The 19840-nt window shown below is 37.3% G+C and overlaps 1 protein-coding gene across 1 annotated transcript in view; it reads right to left on the bottom strand.

Annotated features, from left to right (window-relative positions):
* Window positions 1-19840, bottom strand: part of LOC135210722 (mitogen-activated protein kinase kinase kinase kinase 3-like) — a 365691-nt gene that overhangs the window by 205153 nt on the left and 140698 nt on the right. Inside the window, 3 exon segments of the mRNA XM_064243517.1 lie at window positions 5730-5809; window positions 7291-7394; window positions 7653-7746. Of these exon segments, the coding sequence (XP_064099587.1) occupies window positions 5730-5809; window positions 7291-7394; window positions 7653-7746 (278 nt within the window).

Raw genomic sequence — 19840 nt, 5'->3', positions numbered from 1 at the left:
GCTTCCTCAACAAGCTAAAACAGCTGGCCAAATGGCAGTAAGAGTGTTTTCATCCCACAGACTTCATCTGTATATATAAACACAATGTTCAAAAGCTGCATAAAGCCTACCAAGTACTATCCTAATTCAATGTTTTGTTTACTATACACACTCTTCAAAAGTACAAAGAGCTTTAAAAGGTAAAAGCAGTCATGTAACTCATGAATATATGTACACCTGAACTGAGGACCAGTTAAGGAGTCATGTGTATTTTGTCTTTTGTAATTATAACTTCACTAATAAGACAATTAAGTTATTATTGACACCTAGCAAGAAAATATGGCAAAACCTGAATGAAAATTAGTTTTCTCTAAGCATAGAGAAAACCTAATCAATGAACAATAATGATAAATCACTGATATAACAAACACTAACCAAGGTAACAGTTTTCTACAGCATAAGATTATGGTCTAAGATATCTTCTATCAGCCTTAGTTTCTACAGATCCTTATGTATCTTTAGCATGACTAGAGCTCCAGTTGATCATTTCAGCAGTATACTCGTTATTAGGTTAACATAAAATTATTATTTTAGTTGATTTAAACCAACTAAAGAAATAATAATTTTACGTTAAACCAATACGCGTAGTAAAAAGCTCATGAATTTTCTTTGGCTATCTTTTCTATGCAATCATTGTATTTAATTTATTTAACTTCCAATACTTTTTTCTCGACTGATTCTATTTCATGTGATATCTGTATCTTTGACAGTTTTATATTCTTTCTGTCTGCCTTAACTGCTTTAGAAAATTCTGTACTAAATTGCATTGGATGATTGCTCATGTTTGGCATTACTTTTCACTTCTGGATGTGACAGTCATGAATCATCATAAAATTGGCTTTGAGTGAGAACCAATTTAGCTCCATATTACTTTTTGTTATTTTTTTGTCCCCTTCAAGTCTGATTTTTGACATTTTAGCTTTACATATTTTTTTTCTAACTTTTGAAATTACATTTTGATCATAAATCAATTACTGTGCTCACTTTTCCTTGAACTTTCTCCAGCACTGACTGAATATTGTATCATATTCTTTGAGGTAAATACAAACTATAAGTTAGTATTTCATTATTTCACCCGTATGTAGTAATTCAAAAAAAAAAAAAAAAAATTTCTGCTATTCTTGACTATCAAATTTTTTTATAGTTTTTCTCTAGAAAACCTAAAAATTAGATTTGTGAAAACAGCATGTTGTCTGAAGAACACTGATACCACATGCAGAACAGAGAGAGAGAGAGAAGAGAGAGACGAGAGAGAGAAGATGAAGATGAGGAGAGAGAAGAGGAGAGAGAGAGAGAGAGAGAGAGAGAGATACATTGTATACTGATATTGTGAAAAAGTGCAAAGTGAAGAAAAAGGCCTTTCTCAATTTAAAGTTAGAATCATAACTAATCTTTATTTTTAACAAGGGACTCTTCTCATAGCCAAATAAATCTGCAGAGCAGTAATAGCAAACAGACCAAGTGGCAGAGAACAAAGTAAAGGAAAACAATTTATTACAGGCGGTCCCTGGTTATTGGCGGACTCGGTTAATGGTGATCCGTTTTTATGGTGCTTGTTTAGCACCTTAAAATCGGCGATTTCTGGGGCCATAACGTACCAAGTTCCAGTTATCGGCGCCAAAAGGTGCCAATAATAGAGTTATGGCGCCATAACATACCTAAAGGAGGCGCTATTAACTGGATATTGGTGCCACAAGTGTCATAAATCACAAAGTTAATGGCAGTTTTAACTTATTAGCAGCCTGCCGAGAAAGTAATCCCACTAATAATCGGGGACTGCCTGAATTATTAGTATTATTCAGAAGGTGAAGCCTATTCATATGGAACAAAGCCACAGAGGCCAATGACTTGAAATTCAAGAAGTATGAGGAAGTAAAGGAAAACACACAGTCCAAGAGTGTGAGGAATAAAGGACCTCTAAAACTGAGAAGTTCAACTGTGAGGCATATTTACTGCATATTGGGCTGCTATTCAGCAAATCTGGTTGCTCTTGGCAGGAAAAGGTGATCAGGGATCAATTGCAAATATGAAGGTCTCTCTTAACCCTTAGTGGATGGACATGCTCACAAGTAGCAATAACAGGTTTTGGGTGGATGACGGAGTGACTCATGGTGAGTAACAATATTACACACCATTGATTTGGGGGAATCGAGAGGGAAAGAGATGCCATTACTTCCACTGCTTATAAATTCACTAATGGCAACTTTTAGACTGGCTAAGATGAGAGCCTGGGGAGCTCAGAGCTTAGTTGTGGTCTTGACAACAAAGGAGAATGTACTGCTTCTCTCTCACATGACGTCTTTTTAAAAATTTGCTCATAAATATACCAAGGGGTTGCTGTTGGTTTCAGTTTTTATCTTTTATGATAATATGTCAGTTACAGATGTAATTTTGCAAAGAAAAGAGCAAAGAAATATTAGAAAAAAATGCATAAATCCAAAAAAGTTACTGCATCTTCATTCTCAGTAAGTTTACGTAAATATCTTACAACAAATAAGCTCAGAATTTATTACTGAATTTCTTTCTAACCTGTTTTAAAAGAGGCCCCACGTCTTCCTCTTTCCAATGAGTTTTTTTTTTTTAAATCAATGACTTCAAAGTTTCCCCGGTCTGGGGTGCTGCATATTAATTTTTTATACCAGCTCCTAAGGGTTAAAATTCAACTTGTGAAAACTGACAAATGAGACCATCCGTTGATGGTCCAAGTTATAACTGCTAATATTAGGAAACAGAAACCTACTGCCATGAACCACTCTATCTAAGAGATAAAACCCTGACAGAAGCAAACATCCATAGAGGTTCCAGGCCTTTCAAGGTGAGGAGAAAGGAAGATAGAGCGCCAATTAAAAGATCGAACAATACAGCGTTGGAAGATTCTCCATTAAATGAGGGGGTTCATTCTTCTATTAGACCAGGAATCAGTGAAGTTGTGGTTCACTCTGCAGCCAGAAGATCAAGGTCAAGATCCCCAACGGCCATAGTTGACAACTGTGGAAACATTTTTGAGGTACGTAATGCTTCAAGGGAGCCATCATCCTGGAGGAATAGGCGGCTTTCTTGATCTAGATCAAGGAGCAGTGAAAGGTTTAGATATTCACATTCACCTGGTGGTTTTCAAGAACTAGCCAGCAACAGCCATCGGATAACATAGGAAATATTATACAACACCTGTTGTTCCTTTGCCAGGATGGCATATCAATCCAGATGTTGTGAAGTTAAGACATGGATTGACTTGAGACCAGATGAAGATGGACTGCCCCTTACTTGCCAAGAAGCTGCTACACTGAAATCAACGGCTTTTTCCATTTTACAAACAGCTTCATGGTCAGACCTTCGGTCAGCAGTGATGGCTAATTGTCAACAACACTTACCAGTCAAGCAAAACTTAAAGGCTATTAACTCTAGAAGGCTAAACCTTCAAAGTTCACTAATGTCATCACAACTGCTAGTCATGTCTGTATATATTAACAATGAACTGTCCCCATTTCAAGGTCTATGCAGCAAATGATGACTCCATGGAAGCAAAAAATGCATGGAATACTGATTAGACCAGATCCTTCACCTCTCACACTTCCTTTGCTCCATGAAAGGCAGAGAATAAACTACAACCTCCAATTCCACAACATTCCAGCTACCTTTTCAGCAGTGTTCACTCCTTAACTTAATGTAGGTCCTAGTACTACCATCAAGCACCTAGTATGCTCCTTTTCTCCATCCATAAATCCAACTTGGAACCATGATAACTGATTAACCTGCATCCTTACTGAACACATTACAATGTCATTCAACCAAATGTAACTCATTTTACATTTTATCTAGGCTGAATACAAAAATAAAAAGCTAAATTTTGTAAAATTCCCATCAATTAAAAATACTTCCATATCATAATCACACACTGATGTCACCCACCAAAGACTTAAAAATGAGGAAATGTGGCGCAATGGGTATTTGGGTTCCTGCACACACATTTCCTTCATAAAATGCCCAGGGCAGCAATGACACTAGAGATATAGTAATGGTTTCTCTCTAGCAAGGGACCGAGAAAGACTCAAGACTTCAGCCTACTGATACTATCTTTGGTTAATACCATATCATGGATGCCAATATAGCATAGTGTGTATAGTATGGACACCTTCACTTCCAACAGTGAGTTACAATAATTCTTCCTCAACTCATTTAATCATTTCAAAGCTTTTCTTGAACTAAATTGATATTAGTCAATTACAATACTTCATTATTCCTAGAGCTAAAGAAATTATATTTATGGTGGTGCAATCTATGTCATCTTCCTAATAATATTTAATATGTAGAACGCCCACTTTTCCAAATTTAACATCGCTCCAATGCTAAATTGTATTTACATAATTGTGTTCAAAATTAACGCATACTGAATTGTATAGAAGAGTTACTTTAGAAATTATGAACACATCCATTACATAGGTACCTTAAGTCTACAGCATAATTATCTATATATTATAAATAGGGGCTCTCATAAAGCCTCAGTAAGTTACCTGCTACTTCTAGCAGCTACAATTCTATTCCCAACTGACTGAACTCCACTGCTATTAATAAAGATTCTCTTGGTAAAATAATGATGGTAAGGTTTCAATGAGGATATGCACACACAAGCATGGTTAGTCCTCCCCTCTATTATTAATACTAAGGAAAGCCTCTAATCTACAAAGAATCTACTAAAGCTCTAAAGATTAGCAGCTGGGGTTTAAATACTAAAAAATCCTTGTCATGTATGGTAAAACAATGTGGACCCTGGGAAGTGGCATACTGAGTTTAGAATTTATTCATTATTATTATTAACATGTAATATTATGTTAAGAAGAAAATCAGTTACTGACAAGGAAACAGCAGGTAGGTACAAACAGCAAAGCTTTAGCTTTATATAACCATTAAAGAAGACTATCAAGTAAAAAGATTCCCAGGGACCTTTAAGGACCAACACAACTGGGAAACTAAATGTAAATTACTGAAATATACATGACTACAAAATTTGCAAATTAACTGAATGAACCCAAAATAAATGATGGAATGAACTCAAAAAATATCAGAAGTGAAGGAAATAAAGCAGGCAAAATAATGATAAATCAATGAGCATCTGCTTTACAAGGTAACTGTTCACCCAAAACAATACACAAACATACAGCAGATTTAATCAGTATCTAAAATACACGGGAAAAACTTTATTACACTTGAAGGAAAAACCTGACAAAAATTAATATTCATATTTCAAACACTAAATTTCCAACAATTACTTCAATTTACACAAATCCCACTGAAGATCTTCATACCTTTAATAATTACACACCAGCACATGCATATTTACCCTGAAATCAATTCTTCAGTAACATTAATTCAACTCATCTAAAGTTAGAGTTCAATACCCTCCACTTTCATTACACCACTAAGACAGCAGTTCAATATATGACTGAGAATGTTTATAAGCACAACTTTGTGCATTTAACAAAGCATATAAGCAATTTTACTATGTGAACTATACAGTATTTACATTTTAAATACAGTGTGCCTGACCAAATATTGCTACCTTCCTAAAAATATTTACTATATATACAAAATTATGGTTATCATCAAATGAATTGTGAACACGAACAATATATACAGAAAGATGTGTTTTAAACAGTGTTCACACATACAAAAAAACAAGCCATCTCACTTACTTGGTTTTGACTTCAGTATCTGGATCACTCTCCATCCAATTCTCAGCAACATCATTGTTGTCTAAGCTGATATCTCCTTCCTTGGGTAAAAAAAATAAGAATCTCTTATTAGATTCCCACCTCTGTGAAAGGAATTAGGAAACTACCCAAAAATATTTGTAAATAAAAGGAAATAAATCAAAAGTGAACTGTGTGCAAAATTCATTCGAATTTCACGACAGTGCTTAAGCAAGGACATAAATGCCTGCTCATTTTGATCAAGACTATTCCCACTATGACTTACTTTAGGTTATCACTGTAAAAAATGTGGCTACTAAAAATTGTTAAGCAAGGAATAGTGGGTATGGAAGGGCAGGGCACACATTGCAGTCAAGTCTGTTATTTTAGAATTCGAAGGCCGAGGATCATCCAAACTGGACAATTTTTTTTTTATTTTCATTCCTCTGGAAGAACATCTTCATTGGGAGTTTTTTTTATTCTGCCTTCTGAGTTTGCCATACACCTGTTGTAGCAGTAACACTCCCTCAGAGATGTGTGTGTGAACTAGATGCTCCATTTCATGAAAGGATCATAATCCTTGATTCTATCTTTAGCTTTTATCTTCAATTGTCTGAATTAAGCTGTCATTCATCTTCTCCAGAGTCCAGTTTGGAGGGTCAACTTCACTTTCTAATTCATATTCATACTCTGATGTAGGTAACTTAATTAGACCTTACAATTCCTCGCTTGTCTGGTCAACATCCTCTCAGATCATCAATACCATCATCAATCATGTCCCTCTTTCCATAGCCACAAGCTTGCCTTGCCTAATTGATGATCCTCTGCAACTCACTAATGATAGCCAAGAAGCCCTTGAAGTCATTCAAAGCCTCACTCCACATACTCCACATTCTACCAACAAGAAGCCACCAATTCTGGTTCCAATTCATCCATTTCTCTGTGGAAAAATTTTGTTGCATCTGCACTGGTAAATGCTTTCCAGCAGTTCATGAAAATTCACAGCACTGTCAGCATCAAAAGCTGAGTGGATTAAGTCATAGAACTGCTAAATGTCAACAGCCTTGACAAAACAACTGGTGTCTTGATCAGTCGAGAGATTGGAGAGGCGCAGTTATGCTGGGAGGCAGAAACACAGACATACCTGGGTGTTCAATGCCACTGACTTGAGAAACATCCAATTTCATCATAGATGAAAACCTGCCTATCATCATAGCCTCCATCTTTTTTTCTTTTTTTCTAAAGGAAACTTGTAGATGGCCTCTTCATCAAATTGCTTTTCCTCCAGTAAATTCTATTTATTTATTTATTTTTAGGTTAAAAGGATGTAGCATCCTTCACTGGCTGCACATGGCTAATGGCTTGGTTCCCTCTTCAATTCCAGCCCTAATTTTACTGTATTGTTCACACAACGATAAGGATTCCTGCTGAAAAATGTTTTAGTCATAAGGGACTCCCTTCTTTGTCATGCTATCAATAGTATTAATAAGGAAACCCCTATACTTTTAAATAACTGATAATGCAAATAAAAACTCCCACACAAAATTGAAATAGCAGCACATACCTCCATTGCAGGGTCCCATGGCTGACCAGCAGCAGGGTACCGGGCTGGTGGCGGCTCTGCATTCAGCTCTGTGACTAGAGGAGGTTCAAAGTTTACAGATTCCACTGAAATAAATAATAAGTGACACAAATATGAATGCAGTTATACCACAAGAGAATAATAACCCCAAAATTGCAGCAAAGTACCAATGAAACTTCTAGTGACTCCTTTTAACTGAAGATTAGTATTCCTTCATTTTGCCAGCATTAATTTCAACCTAAATCTACAAAGCAATTAAGATGTTTAATATTTTGATAACTGTTAACCCTGATTTCATGTTGCAATTCACTCAACTAAGCATTTCTATGAAAGACAGCACTTACTGTGTAGTTCTGATTTTGTTCTCTGCTTAGGACGTGTCGGTGTTCTAGAAGTTATTCGTTGAGGAACATTAGAGACAGCACCTTCCTCATCAATCTATGAATAGAAAGATGAAGATAAATATATACTACCAAACACTGCTTTGCATACAATATTTTAAAAAACTATGACTATGAAGTTATAACCCCTTAAATAATAAAATACAAAACCTATGAACAATATAGTCCAAAAAATCAATTACATACTGTCTATGTGGAGTCAATGGCTTCCAAAACCCAGATAATTCTGTATGGCTTAAATAACTGCTTACAGAATTCCTATCTTTTCTACACTATCAGTGTTTATTCTCTGTTCCTCCATTCTCTCATATGTATGATTGCCAATGTGTTTACACTTGGATCTTGAGTGCATGAAGGAGATTAATTATGCCACAACACATCAACTTACTGTTGGCTAACAGCAGAATCAAACATTATAAACCACTAAACACGAGGATTTTGAAAAGAATTAATAAGTAAAGAATGTAAGTAAGAAAAGTAAAAGAATAACTTTTCACAAGGAAGTCATTTAAACAAACAATCCAAGGCGCGCAGAAACTGAACGATGTGCCAGTGGGTTTTATGACGTGGGGATGAGTTACTTTTACAGTGCTAAAAAATTGTAAAAAGCAAGTGTCACTTGATAGGTACTTTATAGTAACAAAAACAAGTGATTCGGGCAAATTGAGTGTAAGTGAAAGAAACAGTTGAAATGTAGTGAAAGAGAAAAATTTTCTGAGCCCAGCTGGGGAGTCAGTTGGAAGCGGATCCCTGTCTGCCCCCCAATAACCCACTACCATCCCCTCCCTCTCCTCTCTACTCTCTCTCAGCCCAGTTCCAAACACTTGCTCAAGTAAAACACTTTGAATTTCTCATGTTACTGTACAGTGTTCCCCCATTTACATGCGGGAATAGGCTCCAGAACCTACCGCAAAAATGCACAAAATACCTTTAAACTAAAATGCTCATAACTGCCTATTTTAAAATTTCCTGGTTAATTTGAGTTCAAACAAAAATATACCCTAGTTTATCACTAAAACAAATTAATATCCTTTTAAACAAAAATACACCCCAACCATTATCCCAAACAACCCAAAATAACCTTACATTACAGTCCTCTCCTACTAATGTTACTTGTAACCCTTGATGGACGGATCCCCACATGAGCAGCAACAATGGGTTTTGGGTGGTTGACGGATTCACTCATGGTGAGCATCAATATTACACGCCATCGATTTGAAGGAATTAGGCAGGAAAGTTTTCATTACTTTTATGGCCCATAAATTCACCAAGGGCAACTTTTAGACTGGCTAAAATCAAGAAGCAGGCAGCTCATGAGCTAGCTGTGATCTATACTTCAAGGTAACAAGTACGGCCTCTCTCTTTCTCACATGATATATTATAATATATATTTGCTCTTAAATATACCAAGGAGTTGCTGTTGGTTTTAGTTCTTATCTTTTATGATAGTATGCCAGTTAAAAGAGTAAATTTGCAAGGAAAGTGTAAAGAAATATTAGAAACAACATGTATAATCCTAAAAAGTTGCTGCATTTTCAATGGCAGTACATTTACATAAATATTTAACAACAAATATATACTCTTGAATTTGTCACTAATATTAGTTCTCATCTGTTTTGATATTGTATGTGCTGTAATTGTAATTTTACAAAATAAAATAATTTATTAGAAAAAACATGTATAACTTGGTAAAATTAACAAATGTCTCGTAAAAGAGGCCCACAGGGGGTTGTAGGTAGTCAATTTCAACTTCTCAAAGAAGGTAGGGAAAATTTTATTGAATTTTTTTTCTTACACCTTGTACCTTTTTCATTGGTGCATTTATTTTTCTTAAATTGGCCGACCTCAAAGTTTATCTGGCCTGGGGTGCTGCATATTGATTTTTTAGCCCAGCTCCAAAGTGTTAAGTAGGCTATACAGTCAACTATCGTTAAACCAGACCCCATTAATCCAGACATCGGATAAAGCAGACACCGAACAGGGTCAGCCCAGTTAATTAAAATACGTATGTTCGTCCATGATTTAAGATAATTGCTGCTCCTCAGCTGGTTGTGTACTGTTTCCTTTTTATTTGCCAAAGATAAATAAACTTTTCATTTATATTTTTATTTTTCTAATATACAGTTCTATATTTATAGAGGTGTTAGGTTATAAGAGAAGTAACAGCAAGCCTTGGTTTAGTGATGAAGCAAAAGTTTTAAGTGAAGAGCAACAAAGGTTGAGAGTTCAAATGGACGATGAACAAGACCTAGAGAAGAAACAACAACTAAAAGACGACGAAAATAGAAAGCTGAGAGAAACTAAGTGATAGGATGAAGCATGACCAAAACATGTTTTGGAAAGAAAGAGCTACCGAAGTTGAAGTAGCTATGGAAATTGGCGAGAGCAGGGCTATGTTTGCAGCTGTGAGATTCTTGAGGAACGCAAGCCAGAAAAAGTTTGGAGGGAGTGATGGCATGTTGGATGAAGATGGGAACTTGGTCACAGACGAAATGGAGAAAAGGAATCTGTTTGCAAGGTATTTTGAAAGACTCCTAAATGTTGATACTACCGGTAGGGATGAGTGCATTGCAGATTTAAACGAGGCTCTGGAGGTACAAGAAGAAGACATTAGTGCAGAAGAGGTGAAAGAGGCCTTAAAATCTGTAAAAAATTTGGGAAAAACAAATGCTGGCGTAGTGCGGGATAACTGCAGAGATGCTAAAAGCAGGAGGACGAAGGATGATAGAGGCATAAGAGTTGTTTTTAGCATAGTTTGGAAAACCAGAGGTGGTACCAAGTGATTGGAAAAAGGCAATTATGATACCAATATATAAAAATAAGGGAAGCAAAAGGGAGAGTGGTAACTATCGGGGCATAAGTTTACTGTCAGTCCCAGGGAAGATATTCATGAGAGTAATACTTAACAGAATAAGACCTATAGTAGAAGAGAAACTTAGAGAACAGCAGTGTGGTTTTAGAAGTGGAAGGTCAACAGTGGATCAAATTTTCACCTTAAGACAGATAATTGAGAAGAGATGGGAGTATGCAAAGCCAATATTCTGATGCTTTTTATAGACTTGGAGAAAGCATATGATTCAGTACGGAGGGTGGGATGGAATGTGGAGGAGTGGCAGAAACACTATGGTATACCACTGAAAGTGATAAGGATACTAAAGAACTGGGTACCAAGGAGTGTGCAGCTGTGTACAGCTGGATGGACAGCAAAGTGACTGGTTCCCAGTTGGAAGTGGGCTAAGACAGGGATGTGTTATGTCACCCACCTTGTTTAATGTATATATTGACCATATAATGAGAAGAGTGATGGAGAATGAAAAAACAGAGGGGCTAGTATTTGGTGGAGAAGTTTTTATGGACTTGGACTTTGCTGATGATGTTGCGTTGGTTGCTGATACGTGGCTGGTGTAGGCGGTATGGTAATGAGGATGGAGACAGAGACACAGAAATTTTGGCTTGAACATCAGCACAAAGAAGAGCGAGATCATGGTTGTGAGTAAGGATGATGATTGGGTGCACATGGAGGATATGACAATCAGAGGACAGGAACTCAAGCAAGTTGAGAAGTTTGTTTACTTGGGAAGTGTGGTAACAGCAGACGGGAGGCAAATTGAAGATATACAAAGAAGAAAACTAGGAGCAGCAAGAGCTTTTGAGGTTCTGAGAAAAAACATTTGGTCGAGGCATGAAATCAGCTTGAGAACTAAGATGAGAATATTCAATGCAGTAGTAATACCAGTCCTGATGTATGGCTCGTCCACCTGGGCACTGACCAGAACAGAGGAGAAAAGGTTGGATGCTTTGAGATGAAGCTGCTGAGAAGAATACTTGGCATTAAATGGGATGATTATGTTAGAAATTAAGACATCAGGGTGAGATTGAGGCAAAGGCCAGTCAGTACCAGGTTGAAGAGGGGAAGGCTGAAATGGTTTGGACATGTTGAGAGGATGGAAGAGAATAGAGACCCCAGGAGAGCACTGAGAGCAGTACAAATAGGAAGAAGACCGCTGGGTAGACCAAGAACGAGGTGGATAGACATAATTGTCAGGGATCTTGAGGATGAAATCCAAAACTTAGAGGAAGCGAGGGAAATGGCTCGGGATAGAGACAGATGGAGAGGAACTGTATCAGCCTTATGCCACTGGCCAGTGGCGGGAAGATAAAGTAAAGTAAAGTAAGTAAAAATATTTATAATGTACTAAACTAAAATGCTTTTAACTTGTAACTGATTTAATATGTATGCAATACAAACAGTCATTATGAGAAGCTGTTGTCTGGAAGGGTAGGAAATATCATCACCAACAGTTTTACCTATTTTCTGCCTGACTGGTAGCTACAGTACAACGCTTTCTATGTTTTTAGGAAAGAAAGATATGCAAAAGGTAAACTTCACAAAGACAAAACCTGAGTTATTGAACAATACTTGTGGTTACGTAGCAAATGAGAGAGAGAGAGAGAGAGAGAGAGAGAGAGAGAGAGAGAGAGAGAGAGAGAGAGAGTATGCAGCTTAATTCAATCAAGAATTTTGTAGGAAGGAATTAATTCTATTCTTCATATACGTAATCAGTCAAATACGTACATAGTATACTATTACAAACTATGTATTGTATTCAAAACACACGCACTTACAGACAGAACACAGCTAAAACCTGATTGGCTGGCTGGTGGCCATGATGATCTGTTAGCCAATGACAGCCCTCTACTTGTTCTATTTCTAGACATTTCGATCACAAAATACGACTGTAAACTGTTGACGACTTTAGTAACAATAAAGAACAACCCTCTCCAAGATCAATATGATGATTTGTACTTTAGAGCCTTATCGTTAAAATTCACAAGTTGAATTACAATTATTTTTCTCTCATATTTTTTAGTTTTAAGGAATCTTTTTGTTGAAAACAAAGTGTATTAGTGAACATATAGTCTTGACTGCCCTACTATTTTATTACTGATCATCTTAATAACCTCACATTCATTTAACATTATATCAATATAAAAGATAAACTACAATGAACAATAACTACAGTGGGGCATCGCTTAATCGCGGATAAGTAATCATGGAATCAGTCATTCACAAGTTTTTTCTTGGACCGCTTCTCATGCTATATCGCTGGTATGAATCACAGCATCACGGGACAGATGTGTTGCATATGCGATGTTTATCGGTAGGCTAAGCCTCGGCCGCGGTCCGATAATCACCAACATACATGAAACAACCACATTATGATATTAACTGACAATAAATCTAATAAAACTATTCTCACCTTAAATATTAATGGCATATCTTCATAATAAATAGCCTATTCAAGGTATATGTATGACGTTCATTGGTAGGCTAAACCTAGTCACAGTGCAATAACCACTAACATACATGAACAGATTTACATTATGATATTAACTGACAATAAAGGTAATAAAACCATTCTCACCTTATATATTATAGGCATATCTCTGAATTAAGTTCCATTCGGCAACTCAAAACAGTGATGATATTGGTAAAACGACATCAGTTGATTATTTTAAGAATGTAAACAAAACCAGGATGCAAATGGTAGATTGCTGTGTTCATATCATAATACTATAATATGGTAATAATACATGCAATATGATTAGACACAATAAAACAAAAGTTTTATTAAAATTACCATTTTCTCAATACACAACTATTATTCAACTTTTGCAAATGGATAACTGTCAATGTTACAACCAAATCAGGCAACAACTGATTGCTGACGTCATCTGCCATAACTATCAAGCGTTTATTGAGTTGTGTTTGAGTTGTCACTGCCGATATTCAATGGTGGCTTCCAAAGGTTAAAATAAAACACATTTTTACTCATTCTTCATGTAATGGAGATCTGAAGAAAGTCTCTCTCTCGGCGACGAAGCATAAACGAAATACGTAAAACCATTTTTTACCTTCTATATTATCGTCATATCTTCACAATAAAAAGGCTATTCGTGGAATAATTTCATATCAGTGAAATCAACTTTTATTTATGCAAAGCCAACCAGCTGACAAAATGTACGTACGTATATGAAAATGAAATTATGGTAGCGTTCACAGCAAGATTATCTTTCAAAATTGTAATAGTACTAATCATGGTAGTAAAAATGTTTGGGAATATACGTAACATTCATTTTCAATACACAATATCATTGTTATTCTGGTAATAAATAATAGTTTAGAATGATCATATGTACTCTGCATTGTCAGGGTTTGTGGCACGATGATAAAAACAAAATAAAGTTTTCCTTTTAGGCTACTTGTTTAGAAAAACATGAATAGAATCGGCTTTGCAACTTCTTTTATTTTGATATTTTTAATGATACAATAACTATTATTTGTACTACTCACACGGGTCTGTTGAGTCCAGTGTTACCAATTTTGCATTTTTAATGCTAGCTTTCATTTTCTTGAGGTAATTAGCAATAAAATTTTCAATCCAGCATCTGGCAGGAAAACTTGCATTTGTTTTCAAATACATCTAGCACACGTATTTTGACATCAAAACTTTGTAATGTTAAGTTTAATATTTCTTTTAATCTACTATGTTTGATATATCATGTAAGAAAAAGAAAAACAAATCTTGCAAAACCATTGAACAGAATAGATTTTTCAAATTATTAGGAACATGTAACGTAATGTACAAGTACAATGTGTATGTTACATACATGTTTGAATCGAAAAAGAGAGCAATCGGTGGAAATTGGCTGGGTGGCATTGTTGTGTATGATATACCAAATTTGTAACTAATTTGTATTTTTCATAGCTAACAAACCTGAGGTCTTAACATTAGGATTTACTAGCGCCAAGCTGGAAACCGGTAGAATTAAAATTACACTTGTGAGATCCAGGGACTAATGGCATCTATACCAGGTCACGGGGCATGTATACCCAGAATGCCCACGGCTACCTGTGACCCACCAGTTATATTTCTAACCCAGTTTAGACTGCTAGAGGGGTGGTTCGAGGTGGGCCTTTAACTGTTAAGACCTCAGGTTTGTTAGTTATGAAAAATACAAATTAGTTACAAATTTGGTATTTGTTCATACACGAAACAAACCTTCGGTCTTAACATTAGGATAGACTTACTATTGGAGGGAGGTAAGTCTCTACAACTGACTGGGAGTTTGCCAGCTTATCCATTTCCGAATATATAGGGAAATTCTAAGAGAATGGACAATGAACCTAGGACCAAAGATATAAGAGGATCTACAGGCGGCCCTCGGTTAGCGGCAGGGGTTCCGTTCCTGGCCACCGACGCCAAGCGATTTTCGACGCTGAGCGATTTTAAAGCCTCACGGCCGCCGCACACCTTCTTTTCGAAACTCTAGACAGTCAAAGGAGCTGTAATCCCACAACGGCGCAATAAGTAAAATTATATTTATGCAGTATAGTACTATAGAAATTACTGTACAGTACATGTGGGTGTCTAAAGTATGCAAAGATATAATAAAGTTTATACAGTGTACAGGTAGCTGTAGTGTTCAGGTTACGATCATTAGTCTTACGATAGTTCGATTTTATGAGAGATCAATTTACAATGGTCTAACTTTATCCATCTTCTAGTTACATAAGTTCAATAACAGCAAAAGAGAATGATGAAAGTATGGTGTTAACGTTATACTCGTTGCGTGAACGTGTACAGCCATGAACAACCGAACGAGAAACTACTTTTTTTTTTTTTTTTCTAAGTACAACCGAACTGGATAACATCTGTTTGGCTTGTATTTCGATCATCGTACTACAGTGCAACATTACCGTATTTGTTATAAATGGCGTTATGTATAGAATAGAACTGAGATATCTTAATGTAATAACTTTATTCGCTATAGATCAGAGATCAATATAGATTAAAGATCAATCGGGAAATATACCGTTAAATTTAAACCTAGTTATAACTGAAGGTGAGAAAACTGTTCAAGCTGCTAATGACTATTATCGTACATCGGCAACAAGGATAAAACTGCAGTAACCGTCTGCCATCACACACAACTGTAGATAAAATTGGGATAAAATCATTTTAATCAAAACTACTGTGCTTGAAAGAACACATTTTACTGTTGGTTTCATGCCGATATAAGATAAATAGCGTAAAGTTCGTATTACGATGATATAAAGGATTACGTATTGCGAACGGAATCACGTAATTTTTTACGCAATAAACATGCCGCCAACGTTAATCTGTTAACGAAAAAAAATAGTAGTTCACATTCACAACGAGCATATTCAATAAATATTTCCACCTAAAAACACATGTAGATGGAAAAATAACTTTGTCTCATATAAGTCAAGTATATAGATATTCGTTTATGCTAACTAGAAGCAAGAGCATTCGCTCAGAATTGCGTTATGGTGAAACAGACTCGTATTCATCAGCTGACTTCAAACCACAACATTGGCCGCTCCGCGGAATACTGGCTTAAGTTTGCCGTAGTATTTTAAAATACAATAATATGAGAATACATACAATATTCTTGGATACAGTGAAATAATGTATAACTTTTTAAAGGATTTATGGAAAAGATGCGTAATTAATAAAATAACACAATGCATTTTTCGGAACTGGCGGACAAGAATGAACATGAAAACCATCTCCCCTTACAACGTGGAGCCTAGTTTACAAAGGCTGCCTTAATTTGTATCTTATTTCTGTACAAAAATGAAAATACCTTACGCAATATGTTTTCATACACATTTTAAACCATAAAGGCATAAACTTTGGAAAAATCGACACATCGATCGCTAAATTTGAGACGGCGGCATACAAGAACGAACTTGAAAAAAACATCATAGTCGATAAGTTGAAGGGGTTTCAAAAGCTGCCTTTTTATCATATTCTGCACAGAAATAAAAATACCCTATCCGTAGTACATTTTCATACACATTTTAAACATAAAGCATAAACATTTATAAAATAAAAGACACATCGATGGATAATTTGCACTTTTTTTAAATCGACATTTTCGGAAGAGCGGCAGGCGGCGGCTTACAAGAAAGAACATGAAAAAACATTGTATTTGATAACGTGAAGGGCAATTTCAAAAGCTGCCTTTGTATCATATTTCTGTACAGAAATAAAAATGCCTTTCACGTAATACATTTTCATACACATTTTAAACAAAAGCATGAACACTTATGAATCGACACATCGTAGTCGATAACTTGAAGGGGAGTTTCAAAAGCTGCCTTTTTATCATATTTCTGCACAGAAATAAAAATACCCTATTTGTAGTACATTTTCATATACATTTTAAACTTAGAAGCATAAACATTTATAAAATCGACACATCGATCGCTAATTTGCACTTTTTTTAAATCGATATTTCGGAAAAGAGCGGCAGGCGGCGGCTTACAAGAAAGAACATGAAAAAACATCGTATTTGATAACGTGAAGGGCAGTTCAAAAGCTGCCTTTGTATCTAATTTCTGTACAGAATAATAATGCCTTTCACGTAATACATTTTCATACACATTTTAAACAAAAGCATGAACATTTATGAATCGACACATCCATAGCTAAATTTGCACTTATGTAACTCGATATTTTCGGCAGAGAACAGCGTCAGAGGCATATATTTTACCCTAATACCTACGTAATAACTCTCCGTAAAATTTGTTAATATAATTTGCATAACCTTTATGGTCTGAACGGCATTTCTACATATGTATGAACTCGTTAGACAACGGCGCTAGCGGCGCTGTTAACTGAAATTTTGTGCCGTAAAGATACCTTTAAAATGCCTTATTTTTTTAATGAATATTTTTGACAACCGCCGTAAAACCGATTCGCCGTTGAGTGATTGCGCCGTTAACCGCGGGCCGCCTGTATTGGTTATCTCCCACTGGGTGTAGATACCATTCTACTGTTTACTCTTGTCCCTTGCAACTGGATCCACCTTCACCCCTCTTTTCCCTATTATCCAGAGGGGTGTGTTGCTACTGAAAAGTATATCATCAGCTAAGATAGCTTCACAGTATGGCTGACCATCTCACCTGCATCTAGTCCGTTCCAGCACATGACGGTACTCTCCTTCATATTGCCCGTAGTTAAAGGAGTAGGAAGAAAGTAGTAAAGAAAAAAAGACCAGTCATCCCATTCATTCTACTTTCATACCTTCATCTTAGACTAGACGCAAACTGACCCACCAGGGGCACTGGATGAACTATATCACTTGTTGGGCCGCCACCACTGGACCCAAGGAAAAGGTGTCCAAGGATCTATGGGCAACATCTTTCAAATAAAATGAGGTAGAAAGTTGTTTGGCGTTTCCACACACCAGCTTTCAGAATTTTTATCCACAGACATGTTCTTCTTAAATGCCAGGGAAGCACTCACACCCCTGATGTCAAGAGCTCTAGCTCCCACTGGCTATCTGACCCTCTGTCTTCTGCCGTATAAGCATCTCTGATCGTCTCCCTTAGCCAAAACGATATTGTATTCTTGGACACTTCCTTCTTGTTCCGTCCTGTACTTACGAACAACCTCTGGCACCCCGGCCTGAGGTGCCTTGTTCTCTTTAAGTACTCCCTTAGTACCCTGACGGGGCACAGGAGCATCTCAGCTTTGTCGTTGTCTACAAAGTCTGCCAAGGAAGGTATGTTAAAGGAGTCGAATCTGCCGTCTACTATTGTTGGATTTTGGGTCTTGGCCACGAATTCTGGGAAAAACTCAAATACCATTGATCTCCAACCTCTCGAGTGCTTTATGAGATATGAGAGGCCATGTAGCTCCCCACCCTTTTGGTTGACGCCAGGGCCAATAAGAAGACTGTCTTTCAGGGTCAGGCTCCTATCCGTGGACTGCCTTAGTGGTTCGTAGGGGGTTTTGTCAGACTACTCAGTACCTTGGTCAGATCCCAATCTGGGGCTTTTAGCTCCTTTGGTGGGCATGACTGTTCAAAGCTCCTCATCAGCATGGCCAACTCCCATGAAGACGATATGTCCACTCCTTTCATTCGTAAGACTGAGGCTAGAGCCGCCCTGTACCCCTTCACTGCAGATACAGACATATGTTTTTCTGTTCTGAGATATATCAGAAAGTCTGCTAACTGCTGAATAGTGGTACCGAGTGGAGACACGTTCCCTCTACGACACCAATCACAGTATGCTGACCACTTTCCTTGGTATACTGTCGCAGATGATTTTCTGATATTACTTGCCATCTGAGTTGCTGCTTTCTGCGAAAACCCTCGCGCTCGGAGGAGATACTTGACAGTCTCCACCCGTGAAGCGATAGGGACTTCACCGACTGGTGGTACCTCTCCACGTGAGGCTGACACAGAAGGTTGCTCCATGGAGGTAACTCTCTTGGCACATCTACTAGGAGTTCCAGTAGGTCTGGAAACCACTCTGCTTTCGGCCATAACGGGGCTACCAGGGTCATCTTGAGGTTCTGAAGACCGCATTACCCTGTTCAGAACCTGACGGATTAGACAAAATGGAGGAAATGCGTACACGTCCAGATTGTCCCAGGGGTGTTGTAGCGCATCTTCTGCTACTGCCTCTGTGTCCGGGACTACTGAACAATACACTTCCAACTTTTTCTTGTACCTGGTTGCGAATAGGTCTATGATCGGTCCTTCCCACAACATGAGCATCCTGTCCACTACCTGTTGGTGTAGAGACCACTCCGTTCCCAGAATCTGATCCCTGCGGCTCAACTTGTCGGCCACTATGTTTCTTTTTCCCGGAATATACCTGGCCTTGATGTCTACCAGGTTCTCTATAGCCCACTGGTGAAGTTGAACTGTCATCACATGTAACTGCCGAGAAACTAGCCCTCCTTGCTTGTTTATATAAGCTACTACTGTGGTGTTGTCTGACATCAATACCACTGAGTGTCCCTTTACTCTCTCCCTGAATTCCTGTAGAGCCAGAAAAGCTGCTTTCAACTCCAGCACGTTTATATGGAGTTCTCTGTCCTTGCAACTCCATTTTGCTGACACCATCAACTCCTCCATATGGGCTCCCCAGCCTTCTAGTGACGCATCCGAGAACAGCAAGAGGTCTGGGGAGGATTGTTGAAGGGGGACACCCACTGTCAGATTGTCGTCGTTCACCCACCACAGCAAGTCTTTCCTCACTTCTGCCGACAAGGGAATTTGCTCGTACGGGTGATCTACTGTTG

Source organism: Macrobrachium nipponense, chromosome 4, assembly GCF_015104395.2.
Source record: "Macrobrachium nipponense isolate FS-2020 chromosome 4, ASM1510439v2, whole genome shotgun sequence".
Taxonomy (NCBI): domain Eukaryota; kingdom Metazoa; phylum Arthropoda; class Malacostraca; order Decapoda; family Palaemonidae; genus Macrobrachium; species Macrobrachium nipponense.
This window is presented reverse-complemented; position numbering and strand designations above follow the sequence as displayed.